At 47.2% G+C, this 16769-nt stretch overlaps 5 protein-coding genes across 5 annotated transcripts; 2 read left to right on the top strand and 3 right to left on the bottom strand.

The window, feature by feature from the left end:
* Nucleotides 1–864: 864 nt before the first annotated feature.
* FOXG_14825 (uncharacterized protein) lies at nt 865–2441 on the bottom strand (the record flags this gene model as incomplete). The annotated part of the gene is made up of 2 exons (XM_018394883.1): nt 865–1624; nt 1732–2441. 2 exons carry the CDS (start codon nt 2439–2441, stop codon nt 865–867), a joined length of 1470 nt encoding a protein of 489 aa, XP_018254785.1.
* Nucleotides 2442–6511: 4070 nt separating this feature from the next.
* FOXG_21778 (uncharacterized protein) lies at nt 6512–7427 on the bottom strand. Its single transcript, XM_018402136.1, has 3 exons — nt 7349–7427; nt 6957–7285; nt 6512–6895 (listed from the first exon to the last, which is right to left on the bottom strand). Exons 2-3 carry the CDS (start codon nt 7260–7262, stop codon nt 6728–6730), a joined length of 474 nt encoding a protein of 157 aa, XP_018254786.1. The 5' UTR covers nt 7263–7285; nt 7349–7427; the 3' UTR covers nt 6512–6727.
* A 2359-nt stretch (nt 7428–9786) lies between these two features.
* FOXG_21779 (uncharacterized protein) lies at nt 9787–10255 on the top strand (the record flags this gene model as incomplete). The annotated part of the gene is made up of 2 exons (XM_018402137.1): nt 9787–10011; nt 10046–10255. The coding sequence occupies 2 exons, from the start codon at nt 9787–9789 to the stop codon at nt 10253–10255; spliced, it is 435 nt and encodes a 144-aa protein (XP_018254787.1).
* Nucleotides 10256–12723: 2468 nt separating this feature from the next.
* Nucleotides 12724–13926, bottom strand: FOXG_21780 (uncharacterized protein; the record flags this gene model as incomplete). Its single annotated transcript, XM_018402138.1, has 1 exon — nt 12724–13926. The coding sequence occupies one exon, from the start codon at nt 13924–13926 to the stop codon at nt 12724–12726; it is 1203 nt and encodes a 400-aa protein (XP_018254788.1).
* Nucleotides 13927–14968: 1042 nt separating this feature from the next.
* On the top strand, nt 14969–15998 carry FOXG_21781 (uncharacterized protein). The gene has a single exon (XM_018402139.1). It carries the CDS (start codon nt 15021–15023, stop codon nt 15831–15833), a length of 813 nt encoding a protein of 270 aa, XP_018254789.1. The 5' UTR covers nt 14969–15020; the 3' UTR covers nt 15834–15998.
* The last annotated feature ends 771 nt before the right edge of the window (nt 15999–16769 follow it).

Raw genomic sequence — 16769 nt, forward strand, 5'->3', positions numbered from 1 at the left:
CCTTTAAAGGCAAGCCGCACCGTCGGCCTCTGATCCCTTCCCGAGGTTTTTCCCTGCCGCCGCGACAGTCGACTACGAGCTACAACTTGGTTACTGGAGATTGTGGACTGCGTCAGCAGATGTAGTGATGCGCGAGAGAATTCTGGTCGGTGGAAAAAGTTCGACAATAGATTGCCCTCGAACCCGCTGACGGGTGACGGGCTTGAGAAATACAGCACCTTTTGTGCCATTGGTATGCTGGATGGTGAAGGAAGCGGGGTATCCTGTACCTAGCTAGCTCAGCACGTCTTTTGCTCCAGTAGGAGATTTGGCTTCGTTACAGCCACCCAGACGAAAAATACACATACATACATACATACATACATACATACATACATACGAAAGAGTCTGATTGGATAATGTCCTGTTTTGGCATGGTTAGATGGTTTTCTGACGGTTTCCCCGGAGGCTTTAGTCCGGTCAGCATGCATCCTCTAAGCTCGAAGTGGTAAGAAGCGGATGAGCTGCATACAGTAGATGCTGTAATTGGTCAGAGCAAAGAACAATGAGATAATCTAGGCTTGACAGCACGCAGGGGTGATTTCAGAGATGGCAATACAATTCATTCATGCATGGGGGTCTCATGATACAGTTTCAAGCCATCGATCCTGCTTGAGTATATCGTGTTGTTATTAGAACTAACTACTAATAAATTTCTAGAATTGGCGACAGGAAATTGACTTAGCACATCGACGTGGTGAACCTTCCTCATCTCTACGTGAGTTTCGCGCAGGCGGCTCGGACCCCAGACAACCGTCTTTGACTTTTGCTCCGTCTAACAAGCTGTTTAGTTTTAGATTCACGCGATACATAGGCAAAAGTTTTCTATGTCTCAGATAACTTGCAAATCTCGACCGGAACAGGCCTGTCAAAACTATGGAGACCAAATGGCAGTTCCCGGTGACCAGGCTCTATCTTTCTGGCCTCCTCTGGATCGATAAGCCTCAGGTCATAACTCTGCAACACCATGGCGACCGAGGCGAAGATGACCTGCTTAGCCAACGTCTCGCCCGGACAGCGGAATGCTCCTCCTCCAAAAGGGAAGAAATGCCCCCGCAAGCCAGCAACGGAGGCTCTGGAGCGCTCATCTTCCGTCCCCATATGTGTTGTTGGCCTTTGTGGAGATTCTCGTGCGGGTTGAACGCGCTTCTTTTTCGCGGGGCCGCTGATACTGGAGCTGCCTGGACAATCGAGAAACCTCTCAGCCCAGAAAGCTTCCAGAGGATGCTGAGGCTTGCCACTTGACAGATCCTGGCCCGTGTTCCAGCATGACACATCCAGTCCCGCAAGCCAGCCAGTGAACATGACGGGTACACCCGCCTTGACCTTCCAGCCTCCAGCGAGACACAACTGGTCGTCGAGGCATGTGCGACCAACGGTACTTGCAACACGCAGCCGGAGTGTTTCGTAGTAGATAGAGTTGAGGAGGGGATCCTTCATCAGTACTTTGATATCTGGTTGCTCTCCAACCTCTGTGGATTGAAAGGCAAAGCTGATCTGGTGGCGAACCCGACGGAGCAGACTTGCATCAAGTAGGATGTGCACGATCATCCACAAAGCTGCGGGAACGGTGTTTGCCATAGCACTGTATTGGGTAAGCAGCGATCTCTCGGTCGCTTCTCGCTTCTGCATCCCTCGTGGCGGAAGAGTAGAGCAAAGGTTGAGCGAGAGAGGGAGTCAACATGGACGTACACGAAAAAATATCCCAGCATCACCACAGCTACTCCGTTGTTGCTGAGCCCGAGAGCCTCGTGGCGCTGAATCATCTTGCGGACGTATTGGGTCCCCCAAATAGGCTCGTACTCGATATCGCGAAGCCCGTCATTATCCCAGTTGTAATTTTCGCTACACCAGGTGCGCCAACGATCGAAGTTTTTGTGCATCTCGTCACGCGCCTGGTAGCTTGACGGTACCAACCATCGCGGCAGACCTTTGGAGATGTTCGGAAATGCTTTGTAGAAGTTCCAAAAGTCCTGGCAGAAAGTTGGACAAATTCTGAGGAGATGCTCTCCATACAAGGCTTCTACATTAGCTCTAAGGATGAGATTTGATAGGAAGCTGAAGAGATCAGGAATACGGCCCCAATCGTGTCCGATCTCCGATGCTGCGGATAGCTCTGACGCCAAATTCTTCTTGAATCTCTCCATCACAAACACTAGATTTCGCCCTTGAAGATAATGAGCAAAGTCTTGTCTCTGGTGCTCCATGATACGCCGGGAGACATCTGGATGATCCGTGTAGAATCCTACACTGGCCTCGTAGGCGGAAATACGGTCATGGTTGAAGATGTGGATATCACGGCCGGATAAGCCGAAGAAAATGGTCAGAGCATCGAATAAACTGGGCGTCGGCACCAGACTACTACTCCGTCTGAACAGTCCTTCGATCTGTTTTCCAGGCATCGCCAAGTATATCTCCCGACCGATGAGCGGGATATAAGCTGGAGCTCCTCGCAATTCGTGGCTGATGCGCAGTTCAGTTAGCGATGCGGTGATGCAACGACCGCCAAAGCCGGCAAGCAACGGTGGATCCAGTAATACGAAGTTGAATAAGACTGCAGAAGGGGGTCTCCAACATACGTGAGGCGTGTCAAGAAACTCTCTGGCTGCAGAGTGAGAGAGAGTAGATGGCCTAGCCCCTGAAGCCCCCACGAAGGCTGGGGAGGGGATTTCGTCGAGTCATCGTTATGGGAATGTGGTCTGGATTGAAGTCGAGTGTATATTGTACCTAGTAAAAGAAGGAGAATAGGCAAAAGAAGAAAAGCCATATAGGTCACGGCGTGATCTAGGCTAGGAGGTACATGCTTCATCAGTGAACCAAGGTAGCTCTCCATAACCGTATTGCAATGGAAGTGGCGGCACTAAGGACAATCGCGCCGACACTTGACAGAGTCCTGCCTGGCAGGTGAAGTCCCAGCGTCTGGATAGGCCCCGGGGGGGGGGGGCAATGAGGAATACTGCAGGATTGTGACCGAACGCTTTTCAGTCCGTCGGTACCAGGTGTTCAGATATGGTGTCTCAGAGGACTATTACTGTACTATTGTCTCGGAACAATCGCGTTTGGATAAGCTGCATGGGACTCATAGAATATTGGGTGACGCAGGCTTATTTAGCAGGTCTAAGGGGCAAGACAGTACTAATTGAGATGAAAGCTGGGGGAAAACGGCCGTATTAGTGGTTATTAGTGGCCACCTTAGCGATATTTACTAGCTTACCAACTGTGTCGCAGAATCCATTATAGATAATGTTGCTGCTAGTGCTGATGCCGCTGCCCAGTATTCTGACTCTTGGCTGAACAATGAGAACCGGCCAATACGGGCTGGCAAGGCAGAGTTCACATATCTTGGCTATGCGAACTATCAGATTATTCAGCTAGCTGTCACTGTGGAATACTATACTACGCATTGCAGTATCACTCGCATATTGTTTGTAGTTTCCAGTAATCTACTTCACCTCACCTCTGCATCATCTGCTACAACGAAAAACGAGGTCTCCCCGAAGGTAGCAGGATCAAACATAACGATATCACAAGTTACCATCCCTGATATCCTCTTAGCCCTATACCTACTTACCCACCTACTTACCGCTTCAGGTCAGCCGCATCTGTTTCCGTCCGCTATGACCGAACTGTTGCTGCAGTCGCCTTTGCCTTGTTTCCTCGCTTCAAGCACAGCGTACGCGCTCCTCACATCCCATCAGTTACAGTGCCAATTATTACCCATCCTCATCGCCTCGTGGACCTTTGCATTATTCGTGCATCTCGTGGTCTGGCTGAGCTGGATCTTTCCACGCTACGTGTCAGAGCTTCGCCATATTCCTACAGTTCCTGGATTCCCTCTTTGGGGCCAGTTTTTCGACGTCATCACACAGGAATGCGGGGCTCCACAACAACTCTGGCACCATCGGTATGGCCCTGTCGTTCGCTACTTCTTCCCCTTTGGGTCGGAGAGGCTGTCGATTGCCGACAGGGGCGCTCTGCAGCGCATGGCTTTCGACTGCCCTAAAACTTCCGTCGGAAACTGCGCTAAACCATCACAAGCGCACTCCTGGATAAGCAGAACCCTCTGGCGTGGCTTGGTGCCTGGTCGAAGTAGCGAGCACGACTGCCGATCCAGCGCGTTAGCTTTGTCTTTTTCAGTACAATCCATCAAAGCTTTAATCCCTATAATTTGGACAATATCATTATGTCTTGGCGAATGTAGGGAGGAAACGAACGCAAGTCGACCCAGCGCCACAACAATCAGTCGTTTGATTGGTTGAGGCGACTTACCCTGGAGGCCGAGGTCAACAATTTGCAACGCAAATATACTAGCAAAAACGGCAAGGACTCATGCTAAGATGAATAACATGGGTTTAAGGATCTAATGTACGTTTGTATTCCATGCTGAGATTCTACTGTAGACTTAGTGCTTAGCATTGAGTCAGCTGACATGATAGTTTCAGTATACGATTTGAATTGATTCAACTGATTGATATATCTGATCGTTGATTGGACAACAGCGCTGAGATGAGTCTGAGCTAAACACCGTGTTGCTGCTAGCAGCATCTCATACTGATATAATTGGTTCGAAAAGGTGGAGTAGGCCGTAGCGAGTAAGCTCGGTTATCTTATCGGAAGAAACCAATAAAGGTCATAGCGGGAAAGATCCAGGAATACCTGGATAACTATAGCATCAACAGATTAGGTGCCAAGTGCACGACTCAATCATCGAATTAGCGAGTGCGAGTGTTATTGGATTATACCGAATTCTAGAGCAGTTAATAGACTATCAGTTGATATAGTAATATTCGATCGGTGAGTTATGGCCGAAGCTTGGTCTAAAACTGGCCTGTCGGAACCATGCAGGTAGTGCATATATATAGGCCACATGCTTGTTCCAGAGTATATCGGTCGTCATCGGCTTCCCACTTTAGTCATGGCGAGCCACCAAAAAATACGTGTCGCAATGAAGGGGAGGACGGTAAGGAGCTGGCTATTCCCTAAACTGTTCACGCCAAAACTTAGTCCTGTAAGATCACCTTGCCATGAAAAGATACTCTCGATATGGGGATTATTCTTCAAAAGCTACGGATGGTTGGAGAAAGTTTGCAAAGCCGGAAATCCACCTGTTCTGATCGGAAGTGTCTTGAACCATATTTCCCAAGACAGCGTCGATCCCAAGCAGAGAGGTCACTTGACTCTTATTTGTGAGGGTAACACATACCCAGCGTTGTTCAAAGAGTGCCTACAACCCCACGCTATGCATACTCACGGAAAAGCGATGCAACCCGATTATGCTTTTAAAGATCACAGAATCACTTTGAATGCTCATTGTGTTATGACTGGTTCAGCCGCAAATTCAATATACACAAGATGGCCTGAGCTGTTGAGTGAGGTTTCCGCCATAGGGAGGCAGTCAGCGTTCCTTGTGTGGGGAGAAACGACCGTAAGGCAAACGCAAACCGTAGCTGGCCTGGGTAGAAATCTTAAGTCAGCCGAATCTGTCTCCAGAATCTGTACCATTACACTGCAGGACTATATGGGCAACAGACCATTTCAAATCTGTAGAGAGAACAGTCTCTTGTTTGAGTATGATTACTCACAATCCTGCTATAAGTATGCAAAGAACTATGAACGTATTTATAAAAACTACAAGGACATTATAGAGAATCGAGAGGATATAATATGTGAAGGATGTGGAATGAAGTAAGGTTAAAGAGGAGTTATGCTTCAAGGTAATCTATGTTTCGAGGTGTACAATCTTTAGACTAAACTCACATATTCTATGATACAGATTCTTTTACTGTTACGTTCTGCAAAACTCCTGGCCTATTCCTACGCACTACTTCCATTTGTCGCTTGAAGGGATACCTCTCTGCTTACTATAGATGGCTCACTAAGTCGAAGATGAGAGTTAGATTTTGAAAAACGCCTAAGTGCAAGCATTAGTCTGATGAATTAAGTTTATGTTGGAGGATTTTAAGTACATACTTATACAAACCTATTTATAAAGAATCTGATCTTTGGTAAAAGAATAAAAGATCCCTGCAATTTAAAGTTATTCTTAAAGTAAGGAGTAAGAGGTTATAAGTGTTTATGACTTTTAAGCATGCTATACTTTCCTGCAAACACGAATATAGGGCTGCAGCTCAAGGCCACATTGAAGAGAGTTGCGTAATGAAAGTGTTGCTAGATACGAGACACCACCACAAGGAAATGCCAAGAGGAGATGAGAGCAAATTTGCGAACAGGATTTACAGTGCTGTGGAACTGGATGGTCTCGCTACGGAGAATGGTTCGTTCAATGGATTCCTTTAAACCTTTAATATAAACCTTGGACCTTTCGAAGATGTAACAGAGTCTCCAGAAGCAGGCAGTGATTTCATGACACAATTAGCCAAAGGATACAGCAATACACATGCCTTTAACTTTCTATATATTTTTTTCCTTACCACTTATATTTATTACTAAATTAATGAGATATAAGTGACAGCAGAGACATCATATTTTCTCGTCCTTTGTAGGTGGTCATCTGACGGAAGTGGATACCAGTGGTACGAGGTACATAAATTGAATAACACCTTGTTGTGATGTTGCTGCTTCAAAGTATCTCAAAACAATGCCGGCTTTAATTGCGTCCAAAAACCCAAATCAACTAAAGGAGATTCCAAGTATAATACAAAACCATTTGCGAACCCTTGTGGGGACCTTATTTAGAGACCCCATTGTCTGGGATTTTACTTTTCGTCCGATTGGGTATGGGGATAGCTTTTGAGTCTACCGGCCTGTCTTTGGATAATTCACGTATTGCATAGGTGGCATCCCCTTTCTTATCGAGCTTCGGTAGCGCCTGGCGGAGCTCATCGGCTTTATCATCCTATTCCAAATTGTACTCATTAGCTGCCTGATCCAAGGGCGACGCATAAAGTATCTCTCACGTTGACTGTTCTGTTCATCTGGCCTGGTGAAGGGGACAACTTGTCGGCACGTGCGATGTTTGTGCGGTTGTTCATACCCTCACTTCGAACAGGCTCTGAATCGGGAAGCTTGGAGTTGTCCAGCCCGGAATTCGGGTGGCTGAACTTGGCCTTTTTGGGAAGTCTGGTCTTTTGACGTTCCATGTCCGGCCTCCTCTTAGATCCATCGGGCGCGGCACTAAAAAAACGAATCTTCGGAGTTAAGAGAGCTTTCTCCATGACTTTTGGGTCTGACGACTGGTACTCCAGGGACAGAAGTTGAGTCATTCGGGGCTACCGATTTGTCAGGTCTAAGGTTGGTCGGTCAGTATTCAACTTCATGAGGTTCTTGGCCGTGCCATTGTAGCTCATACCTATCGATTCTTGAACAACCGAAATCGGAGAAGACAGTCTCTTCCGGATCAAATGAAGTGAAAGCAGATATTTCTGGAGAGCTTGGGTTGAGACTAAGTATCTGCCCTTGATCGGTAGCAAAGAGTACGTGATAGCTAGCCGATCGATCCAACACTACTGTCTGAGAGAGATCATGAATCCAAGAAGGATCGATGCATGATGGCGTAGTGAATTCGCTTGGATTATCTGCACAGAGAGGGCTAATCAATGAAGGATACTCAGCTTGCAGGTCGAGCTGTGGTTCCAAATATTCAAAGGGCGGTAGTAGAAAAGGATTTGATAGATGATCGGCGCATAGTGATTCTGCACCACAATTATTTTGGATATGAGGCATTGTGAGATGTCGTTGACAGGAAAGAGAACAGATTGATCGAAATTTTGTAAATTCTGGGCAGTGATAGATATTTATTCCCTTCGCCATGGTCTTCAGGGGTTCAGGAGACAAGGATACAGGTATGGGGGATAGCATGCACTTAACAGGTGGTAATTACAGGTTTCTCTTAACCAGTGCTGGAGATGGCGAAGGGGATGGGTTATGTGGGGCCGGAATGATGATCGAGCAGTGACTACTACCAATCCCGTTCAGGGACGGGGACAAGCCTAGGACTTACGACTGATGGTTTCTGCCGGCAAGTCCTTCTTACACAACATATCGTGCAGAACCACGCATGGAAGTATAAGGAGAATTCAATTAACAACCACAAGGTGCCAGTGATATGGATTGTATCTCAATGGATGTCCAACTACACCAATCAAGGATGCGAGTGTGAGGCACTGTCCGGACTACCGTCAAGTTTGTATGATAGTAACTCAAGGCCGGCGGCTCATGAGGCTGTGTAGATGTGCGCCAGTAACCGGTAAAAGAAACCTCTTTTGGCAAGGAATCCTGGTAAGAAGATTGTCAGGTCTTTAAAACTGTTTTTTGGCATCATGGTGGGCGTCAAACTTTATGGTCAGCACAGCACTAGACCTGACTCCAATGTCTCTTCTCATCCAAAAAAGTCTATTGTGAAACTTCGGATATCTCGTGGATGATGTGATGATGTTGAACTGAGACCTCGTATGCAATCAAATCTCGCTCACCCATATCGTCGAAGTGCAGCCTCTTGCAGAGCCGAATCCTCACTTTACGCCAAGTCAGTCTCGAGATCAGGGCCAGGCTCAAAGATTCCGAGCTTCAGTCGGGTTTGATTTCTGTGGGCCTCATGAGTCTCAGGGACGTTATGTCGTGCCGTCCTAAGTACATGTAAGTTTGAAGCAGTAGGTGGATATGGTGATTGAAAGTAGTTGCGTGAATTTCAAATGTAGGAGCGCACCACACAAGTCACATGCCGTACTTGAGCAGGGGACCAATGTGAGAAAAAAAAAGGCAAGTAGATAAAGGACCTAGTGGCCCAAGTGTTGCTATGCACAATCAATCCTGTCAATACCGATAGTTCGAGTCAGGGGTATAATGAAGCTGCAGGGGTTAGCCGCTTTAAAAAAGTAACGAATGGGCGACCTTTTCTAAGAATGATAAGCTGCTTCTCATACATCTCACGCATCTCACGCTCTGTTCTCTTCTATGCCTACTGTCACTACTGTATTCTTCTGCATTTCTTCGCAGTCAACCCTTCAAACGATCGCACGGCTATGAGTTCCAGCCAGCCATCCGACATCTCGTGGACTCCACGCATGGAGTATCCATGCCCTGGTCAAGTCAATATATCTTTTCATGCCAACCCGACGGCAATGGATCCAGATGCCAGTTGTTATCTTGAAAGTTGTTGTCTTCAAAGTACTCAAAATGCTGGTCAAGATCTACGCTCAACCCAAGGTTGCAAAGCCTCTCAAAGTTCGATTGAGTCTGCGCAATTGCTGTAGTTGGAAGTGAAGATGGAGAAGTTGGGCAGAGATATTCGCATACTCAAGCGCCTTGTTCGCCCGCAGAAGAATCCAAATATCGCCACTTCAGACACAGCCAGGCCCCAGTATACATTGGGAGCTTCTCACTCACCATAAACACCTCACCCAATACGCCAATGACACCAAAGGAATCGCATGGCCTACATTTATCATGCCCACATGTCATCCCTAGTACTCCTAACGAAGAGCGTGCTGTAGATGAAGACAGGGCTGCCCAGCAGTGATCGGAATGGTCTGGTATGAGTTGGTATTGGTATGGTAAATACCGCCAAGACTTGGTATGGTTTGAAGAAATCTCAATACCATGGTATTACCGGTATACCAAGTCATACCAGTAAGGCTAAAATGGGCTAAAAATAGGCTGAGTTGGTGGCGCTAGGCGGCTGGGTTATGGACCAAACTGGCTAGCGCCTCAAGGTCAAGAATTTTCTCGGCTTAAAATTACAATCCTACAACACGTAGTTGACCTATTTACGGTATTGAGGTATCACATATGGAATCTCCAGTTCCAACCTCGCCGTCCTCTCTGGCTACGAGCTCAACGCCATTATCCTTCAAGACTCCTACACGTTCGCCTGCTCCCACACTACCTGTCTCGACGCCATCACCTGCTGCCCTTCAGTATCCCGAGCCTCCAGACGAATTTGTACAAGACAATATCACGTACTTGAATCGCGAAAAGACCACAAAGAAAGCAGCCCGTCTGGGCTCATCACATGTATGGAAGTATGGTCTTGCTACATCCGAGACAGATGTATTACTGCCACGAGTGTGCAGCCGGAAAGCACAAGCAAGAGCTATTTATTATCAATGGCACGTCTGGAGTGAGAAACCATCTTGAACAGAAGCATCAGATCGACCCTCAGAGTGGTATCAAGAAACGTAGTCGGACACGGAAGTCTGTACTGGAGCAGCAGAGGAGCGCGGCTGCGACTAATACCTTCTTCTGGAAAGACAATTGAAAAGTTCAAAGAACTCCTGGTTCGTTGGATCGTGTATTGCCACATCGCTTTCTTCCAATTTGAAAACCAGTATTTCCGCGAGCTATTATTCTTTTTAAACCCGGCGCTTCTCAGTCATCTCCCAAAAGCAACGAAAACTATCCGAAGTTGGGTTATGGATGCCTTTAGGTCGAAAAAGCAACGGCTCAGGGAGGACCTCCGGCAGGCGAGGAGTAGAATCTCCATTTCCTTTGATCTTTGGACTTCTCCAAACCCTTACGCTGTTCTTGGGGTTATCGCTATGTGGATCGACACTGCCGGCAAGCGACAAACTACCGTTTTGGGTATACGACGCGTGTACGGCGAACACACTGGCGAGAATATTGGGTCAGCGATTCTTGAATTGTTAAGAGAATATGATGTTGGCGGAGATCAGATCGGATACTTCATGCTGGATAACGCCTCGTCGAATGATACCGCTGTTGAGTTCATACTCAAGGAGCTCTGCCCATGGATGACGCCCAAGCAACGCCGCCATCGCCGGCTTCATTGCTTGGGCCATATTATTAATCTCTGCTGCCAGGCATTCCTTATGGGCCGGGACTGCGAAAGGTATCTAGCAAAGCTCGAAAAACACTATCAACGCGGAGACTATGCGAAGGTGGAAGAGCTCTGGAAACGATTTGGGTGCTTGGGTCGGCTTCACAACCTCGTGCGATACATTAGGCTTACCCCGCAACGTCGTGAGGAGTTTACTGCAATAATTGTCGGCGGAGATCTCGCCGAATTCGATAGGCTCGAACTTATCCAGAACAACTCGACACACTGGAATTCGTGGTTTCATTCAATTACGCGGGCGTTGAATGTTCGTGAACGTTTGGAGATCTTTTCAGCTCGCCATGTACCTGGGAAAGGCTCTCATGGGATTGCGAACTTCAAACTTGATGGACAGCACTGGTTCGAGCTTGAAAAGAGTGAGCTTGCTCTGAAGGACTTCTACGCCGCAACTTTGCTCTCTGAGGGGAAAAAAACATCCCTCGCCGACTGGTTTTCAACTCTGGACTGCCTTCTTCGAGAAATAAATGAAACAAAAGATCACTACGATACAATCGATACCGAAGACGACAATAATTTCACATGGAAGTATCTTCAGGGTTGCGCAGATGCTGCGTGGTCAAAGTGCGAGGAGTATTACAGCAACCAGCAGCTGAACTGGCAGAATCGATTCCCTGAAGATACTGACCTTCCACCAGCGTACTATGCAGCTCAGATACTGGACCCATATCGAAAATGGGCATGGTTCAGGCAAGAATGGGTACTCCAAGCAGGAAAAGAAAAACAAGAGTGGTTTGATAACGCACAATCTGCGGTGAAGCAGCTCTGGGAGACAGAGTATAAGGGACGATACGCCGTTGAGATGCTGCCGCCACTAGTCAGAAAGGAGAGATATCCTGACCCCGCATTTGACCGCCAGAGGGAACACAAACGCATTCGAATAGACGCTCCGGTCTCTGCAGCCGATTTGTATGAACAATACATTTCCACCGACCGGCTTCATGACGACGAGGCAGGTTGCGATGAGGCTATCGCATACTGGCTATCCCGTTATGACTCCCAAAGAGATCTTGCTCGCTTCGCTCTGGATCTGTTTGCGGTCTCACCCATGTCAGATGAGTGTGAACGCCTTTTCAGCAGTGCAAAGCTTACCATAGTTGATCGCCGTGGTAGGCTGAAGGCGGATATTATAGAGGCCTGTGAGTGTCTCCGGGCTTGGTATGGAAAGCCCCGGGTTGAGGAGAACAACGATAGTGAGGACAGTGAGAACGATGACGATTGGGTCACTAGCTAGTAGTATAATACACTTTCTCTCGCCCTTCTATAGTTTTTCGACGTCGTACTTAAAAGTCTTGGCATCCTTAATGGTATTATTGGTCTTACCGGTAATACCATACCGGTTATTATGTAAGCATCTGGTATGGTTTGGTTTGACCCCCCATACCAGACCATACCAGACCATTCCGATCACTGCTGCCCAGACGGATTCAGAGGTCGACGGCATCTAGCATCCTTTTGGAAGTTGGCGGAAAGTGCTGTACCTATCCTTATGTCGTCGTAGATAGAAAGCATGACGGCTTTGTGGCATCAGAAAAGAAGAATTTTGAAATAATGCTACTTTTTCTGAAAAGCACAGCACAGTGTAGGACTTTGGGCTTGGGGCCTATTTTGCCTTTGTCATCCTTCCGAGTGCTTGGTGAGCTCGTCAGCCTTTAGAGACTCCTAATGTTGGAACCGAGTCGATATCACTTGGTATGACACTTTTGAGCCCTATAGAAGTTGCAAGGGAATGAAAAGGGGAGAAGTCAGTATCTCGTATTCCGATTAATATTTAACTCTCAAATTTGAGCTTAGTCCACGGGTATTTGTTCCTTCGGCGCCAGAGGCCATGTTTGTTGCCTTCGCGCTAAGCCACAAATCCAGACTGGGCTGCCCTATCCTGGTGCGTTTCCGTTTTCCAAACTGGATAGGTCCAACATCTCGACGCCTCTCCGAGTTAACGGAAGACCATGCTGTTTCAGTTCTTGCACCAGCCGTATCGCGTAGCTAGGCACTCGACTGAGAAAGTAGCTGACTGCCCAGCCTCTTGCTGGGCCTGAACAATGCAAAGAATAATGATGCACGAAATCGAAACAGTGAAGCAGTCCAGGATTTTGACGGAGGCAACGCCGGATATCTTCGGTGAAGAGCGAAGAACCCAAGATCCTGCATAATTGAAGGAAAACTCCTGTATGGATTCGCGCACCCCAGCTCTGGAACAGACTGGCAAGATGAGTGTCTGTGTGATCAACGGATAATACCGTCTGCAAGAGGGCATCCAGGAAATCTTCAAAATCACTGGCGGAAGATACCATGACATTTCCAAGACTTTGTCTATCATGGCAGAGTAATTTCAGAAGCCTCTCCAAAGAAAGAATCTGCTGATTCTTCTGGGATGGTGACACCCGTTCCGTGGCAATCGAAAAGATAAGCTCCGACGTCTCGTCGATTTTCAGGGATCCCCGCAAAAGTGAAGAGCCCGAGTCTAGCAACCAAAGAATAGATAAAAATGCATTGTCACTGCAAAATCGTCGCATCGCAGGTAGCGCACGGGCGCCCTGTTCCAGTAAAGTCGGTATCATCGGTCCTTTTCTATGACAGACAGCCAGCACCAAAGGAGTGCATCCGTATCCTAGGTCGGCATTGACATCCACTCCGTTCCGCTCCACGATGATCCTTACCAAGCATGTCAGACCTTCTCGTATGCTTGCCTGGAATGCCTCCAAGTTTGGAGGAGATAGGCCTCTCGAAGCGCCTCGCCGGACTATCAGCACAGCTGTCGTTTCTTGATGGTTGAGGATCGCTTCCATTAGTGGTGTCTTTCGGGTGAGATGCAGGCCCTCTTTGTCATCGACATCGAGACCCTGGTCGATGAGATAGCTAACGATATCATCCAATCCTCTGCGTGCGGCCAGATGAAGTGGCGAGAAGAGAGTTGCGTCGACGCGATAAAAGGACAGAGGATGGGATTTCCTTGTGTCCTGGCATTTTGTGAAATCGGCCCCTCCCTCTTTGGCAGCCGCGAGGATGCTCAACGCATCATGCTGGTCTCGGCAGTGGACGATAGCATAAAACACGGATGAGGATCCGTGGTTCATGACGTCATTTCTGTACAGTATAGGTTTGCAAATGCCGTAGAGCATGCGGCACGACTGTGAGAGCGAAGCCTGACCACCAAGCGAGCATACCTTTGCGATCATACAGATAATCTCCGTAGGTAATGAGGAAATCATGCCAGGCCAACTGCTCTATATTTCGCCACATCGGCCCAACCAAAAAGTTTGCCTTTGAAATTTCGGACGCTGGGCGTAGCTGCTGCGAACCTCGGGAAAGGAGAGGGTAAAGACATGAGGACGACGATGCCATTTTCAAAAGCAAAGAAGATACCGTGTGCAAAAGGTTCAATGAATAACCTTTGCGATGCACAATCACGTAAGGCAATTATAGATTTAGCCGTAGCAGATGAAAGAAAAGCCTAAAAAAGCACGTCACTCTAGAGCACCAACGTTGGATGATAACATGTTTGCCGCCTGGGCAGCAACAGCAGTTAAGAAATGACGTGTAGAGAAATTCAAGTCGAAAGTCCGGTCCTCATTTTTTCTTCTAGCTTCTTTTCTAAACGACTCTTCAAGGTAGTTTGCTGCAGCGAAATCCCACGCGCAACGTCCTTGAATGCAAGGTATCGCATGCCAGTTCGGTTGGCAAATTGATATTTTTAGTACATGCATGACTAGTACGACAGGTACGGCCCCTGGCGTCTTTCGGCCCCAACAGCATGGGAGTGCCTTTGTGCTCGGCCATCAATAGCCCCTCTTGAGACCAATTTCTTCTGACCGTCTGTCTCCTAGAAGATTTGACTAGTTCTAATCGAAAGACATATTCATCTATCAACGAATTTGCATACATATTGCATTAATGAGCAAGTGGGTGTAGTATATTTCAAGTTTGAAAATCAGAATAGGGAAGGATAGACAGGTCATGTATTGCGGTATTGTGCCGTCATGCGGGAAGTTGAGGCCGCGACAGTATGTTTCTTTAGTCGTCATATTTCAGATGACATGCACGCTGTTGGCCAGGCCTAAAACTCAATATAAAGAGCCAGATGACCAGATGGCAAGTTATCTACTGAACTTAAGCTTACTGATATTTCTTTATACTTTTTTAACCTCCTCGTCGTAGCTACATTTTAGAGATGATACCGCTCCCCAAAAAGGTGTTTTGCGCGCCTATCTACTGTGGCCCTCAAGAAATGAGAGACGCTGTCATAAGAGAACTTGAGTCGTTAGAAAACCTTAAGCCTGTTCCATGGCTTGTTGCCTCTACAGTCTTCTTAAATAAGGATGGCTCTTTCTCTCTTAAAGTGATAGATGAAGGGTCCCTTAAAATAGGTATGCAGAAAGTATCTTCATTTATGGTCAATCTCTTTTACTCGCCAAGTCGAAAAGTCCCGGAAGAACAGCAGAGACTACACTATGCTCGGCGAAGACTGCTAATCTCACTCCTGGGGCATGCGTGGCTCTGGAGGAGACACAAGGTATTGGATAACCAGGGCAACCCGGTGGCCTTTGAAGACAGGAGAGTCCTTGCACCTGAAGATATCCTTAAATTTCTCAAGGATACTCAGGTTCATACCGGGCGCTGCCGCTGTGAAAAGGTCATAGGTTTCTTAGAGAAAGTTCAGGAAGTGCCTTTACTTGAGGATACGTCGAAGTGGAATGTGATGGGGGTTACTGCATGTCTATGGTGGGATAAGTCACATGATTTACGCAAACATGACGTACACAAAGGCCCATGGTGCTCCTGTCGTCTTGAGAATGCAAATCGGCTTCCAACGCTCAGCTTTGCCGGACCAACAATGGTAACGACGGCTGCAGCTGGCCTGACCCAAGTACGCCTGCCATCTTACCACGAAGCATCTTGCCACGAGGCTTGCCCACCACCTTATCATCCAAGCTTGCCCAATCGAGAGTCAAAATGCACTCCAAGAGAGTTAAGGACACTATAGTAGATAGCGAATTGTGGATGGTATGGAGACACAACGCTAGTGAGAGAATGGGATGTTAGGCAGAGACTGATTAGGGTATGGATGACTTGACGAGTCTACAGTAGGCATTGTATGTAAGCATTAGTGAATAGTATTCTATCGGTCAACACAAGCCGCCGGGCGTAATAAATTGTTTTATATTGTATTGTACTGTCAAATGATGAAGGACGGTTGTATCTATCCTCCGTGCATCTGACCCACAAAGTAGATGACTTGCTTGTGTCAACTACAGAATTACTCAAAGTTCCCATTCCTTCAAACGAATTTGATGTGTCTTATGTAGAATCTAAGCATCTGATGAAACTATGAGATTGTAACCGCAGGCTGCTGAATTGGTTCTGACCTACCTGTTGAGGACAGTTTTCGTAAATCTCCTCTCTCGGGTGTTCCGATACATCGCCATTTGGCCATTTGAGAAAAACGTGATATGTACTTGCTGATTCGTCAAATTCCATGTGATCTATGTCAGCACAATCCCATTGAATGCTGGGCCCTTTCTTTTGCGTGGATGAATGGCCTCCAGCGTCAGTAATGTCGCTCTTGGTAGCGAAACCTTTCCGTGATCGAGTTTTCATGGCGATTGACAGCCTCGGGACTTAATTAAAAAAGCTTCTTGAAAATAAAATGAGGGAACGCTCGTTTTTCTTTTGTTGCTGTTAAGGACCTGTGGCGAATTCGGCAGTTCTACAGCAAAAGGGTATTTATTGTAAATCATTATATCATCTTCCTGGCCTTATTTGATCTAAGATTTTGGATCAAATTTGGCCATTTTCTACTGATCACCCAATATCCAAGATACGGAACAAAGATCCCGTATTTGACCACAAACGGCCAATTTCAGTGTAAGAATCCGCAACCAGTGGCCGACTTAGGGTGCTTCCACCTTGAATCCTGGAA

The sequence above is a fragment of the Fusarium oxysporum genome, chromosome 3, assembly GCF_000149955.1.
Source record: "Fusarium oxysporum f. sp. lycopersici 4287 chromosome 3, whole genome shotgun sequence".
In the NCBI taxonomy this organism is placed as follows: Eukaryota; Fungi; Ascomycota; class Sordariomycetes; order Hypocreales; family Nectriaceae; genus Fusarium; species Fusarium oxysporum.

Coding starts and splice junctions, on each gene's coding strand:
- FOXG_21778 (XM_018402136.1), bottom strand. CDS start 7,262: ATGACTCAACTTCTGTCCCTGGAGTACCAGTCGTCAGACCCAAAAGTC. Junction 6,896..6,956: donor AGATGAACAGAACAGTCAAC/GTGAGAGATACT, acceptor AATTTGGAATAG/GATGATAAAGCCGATGAGCT.
- FOXG_21781 (XM_018402139.1), top strand. CDS start 15,021: ATGATACCGCTCCCCAAAAAGGTGTTTTGCGCGCCTATCTACTGTGGC.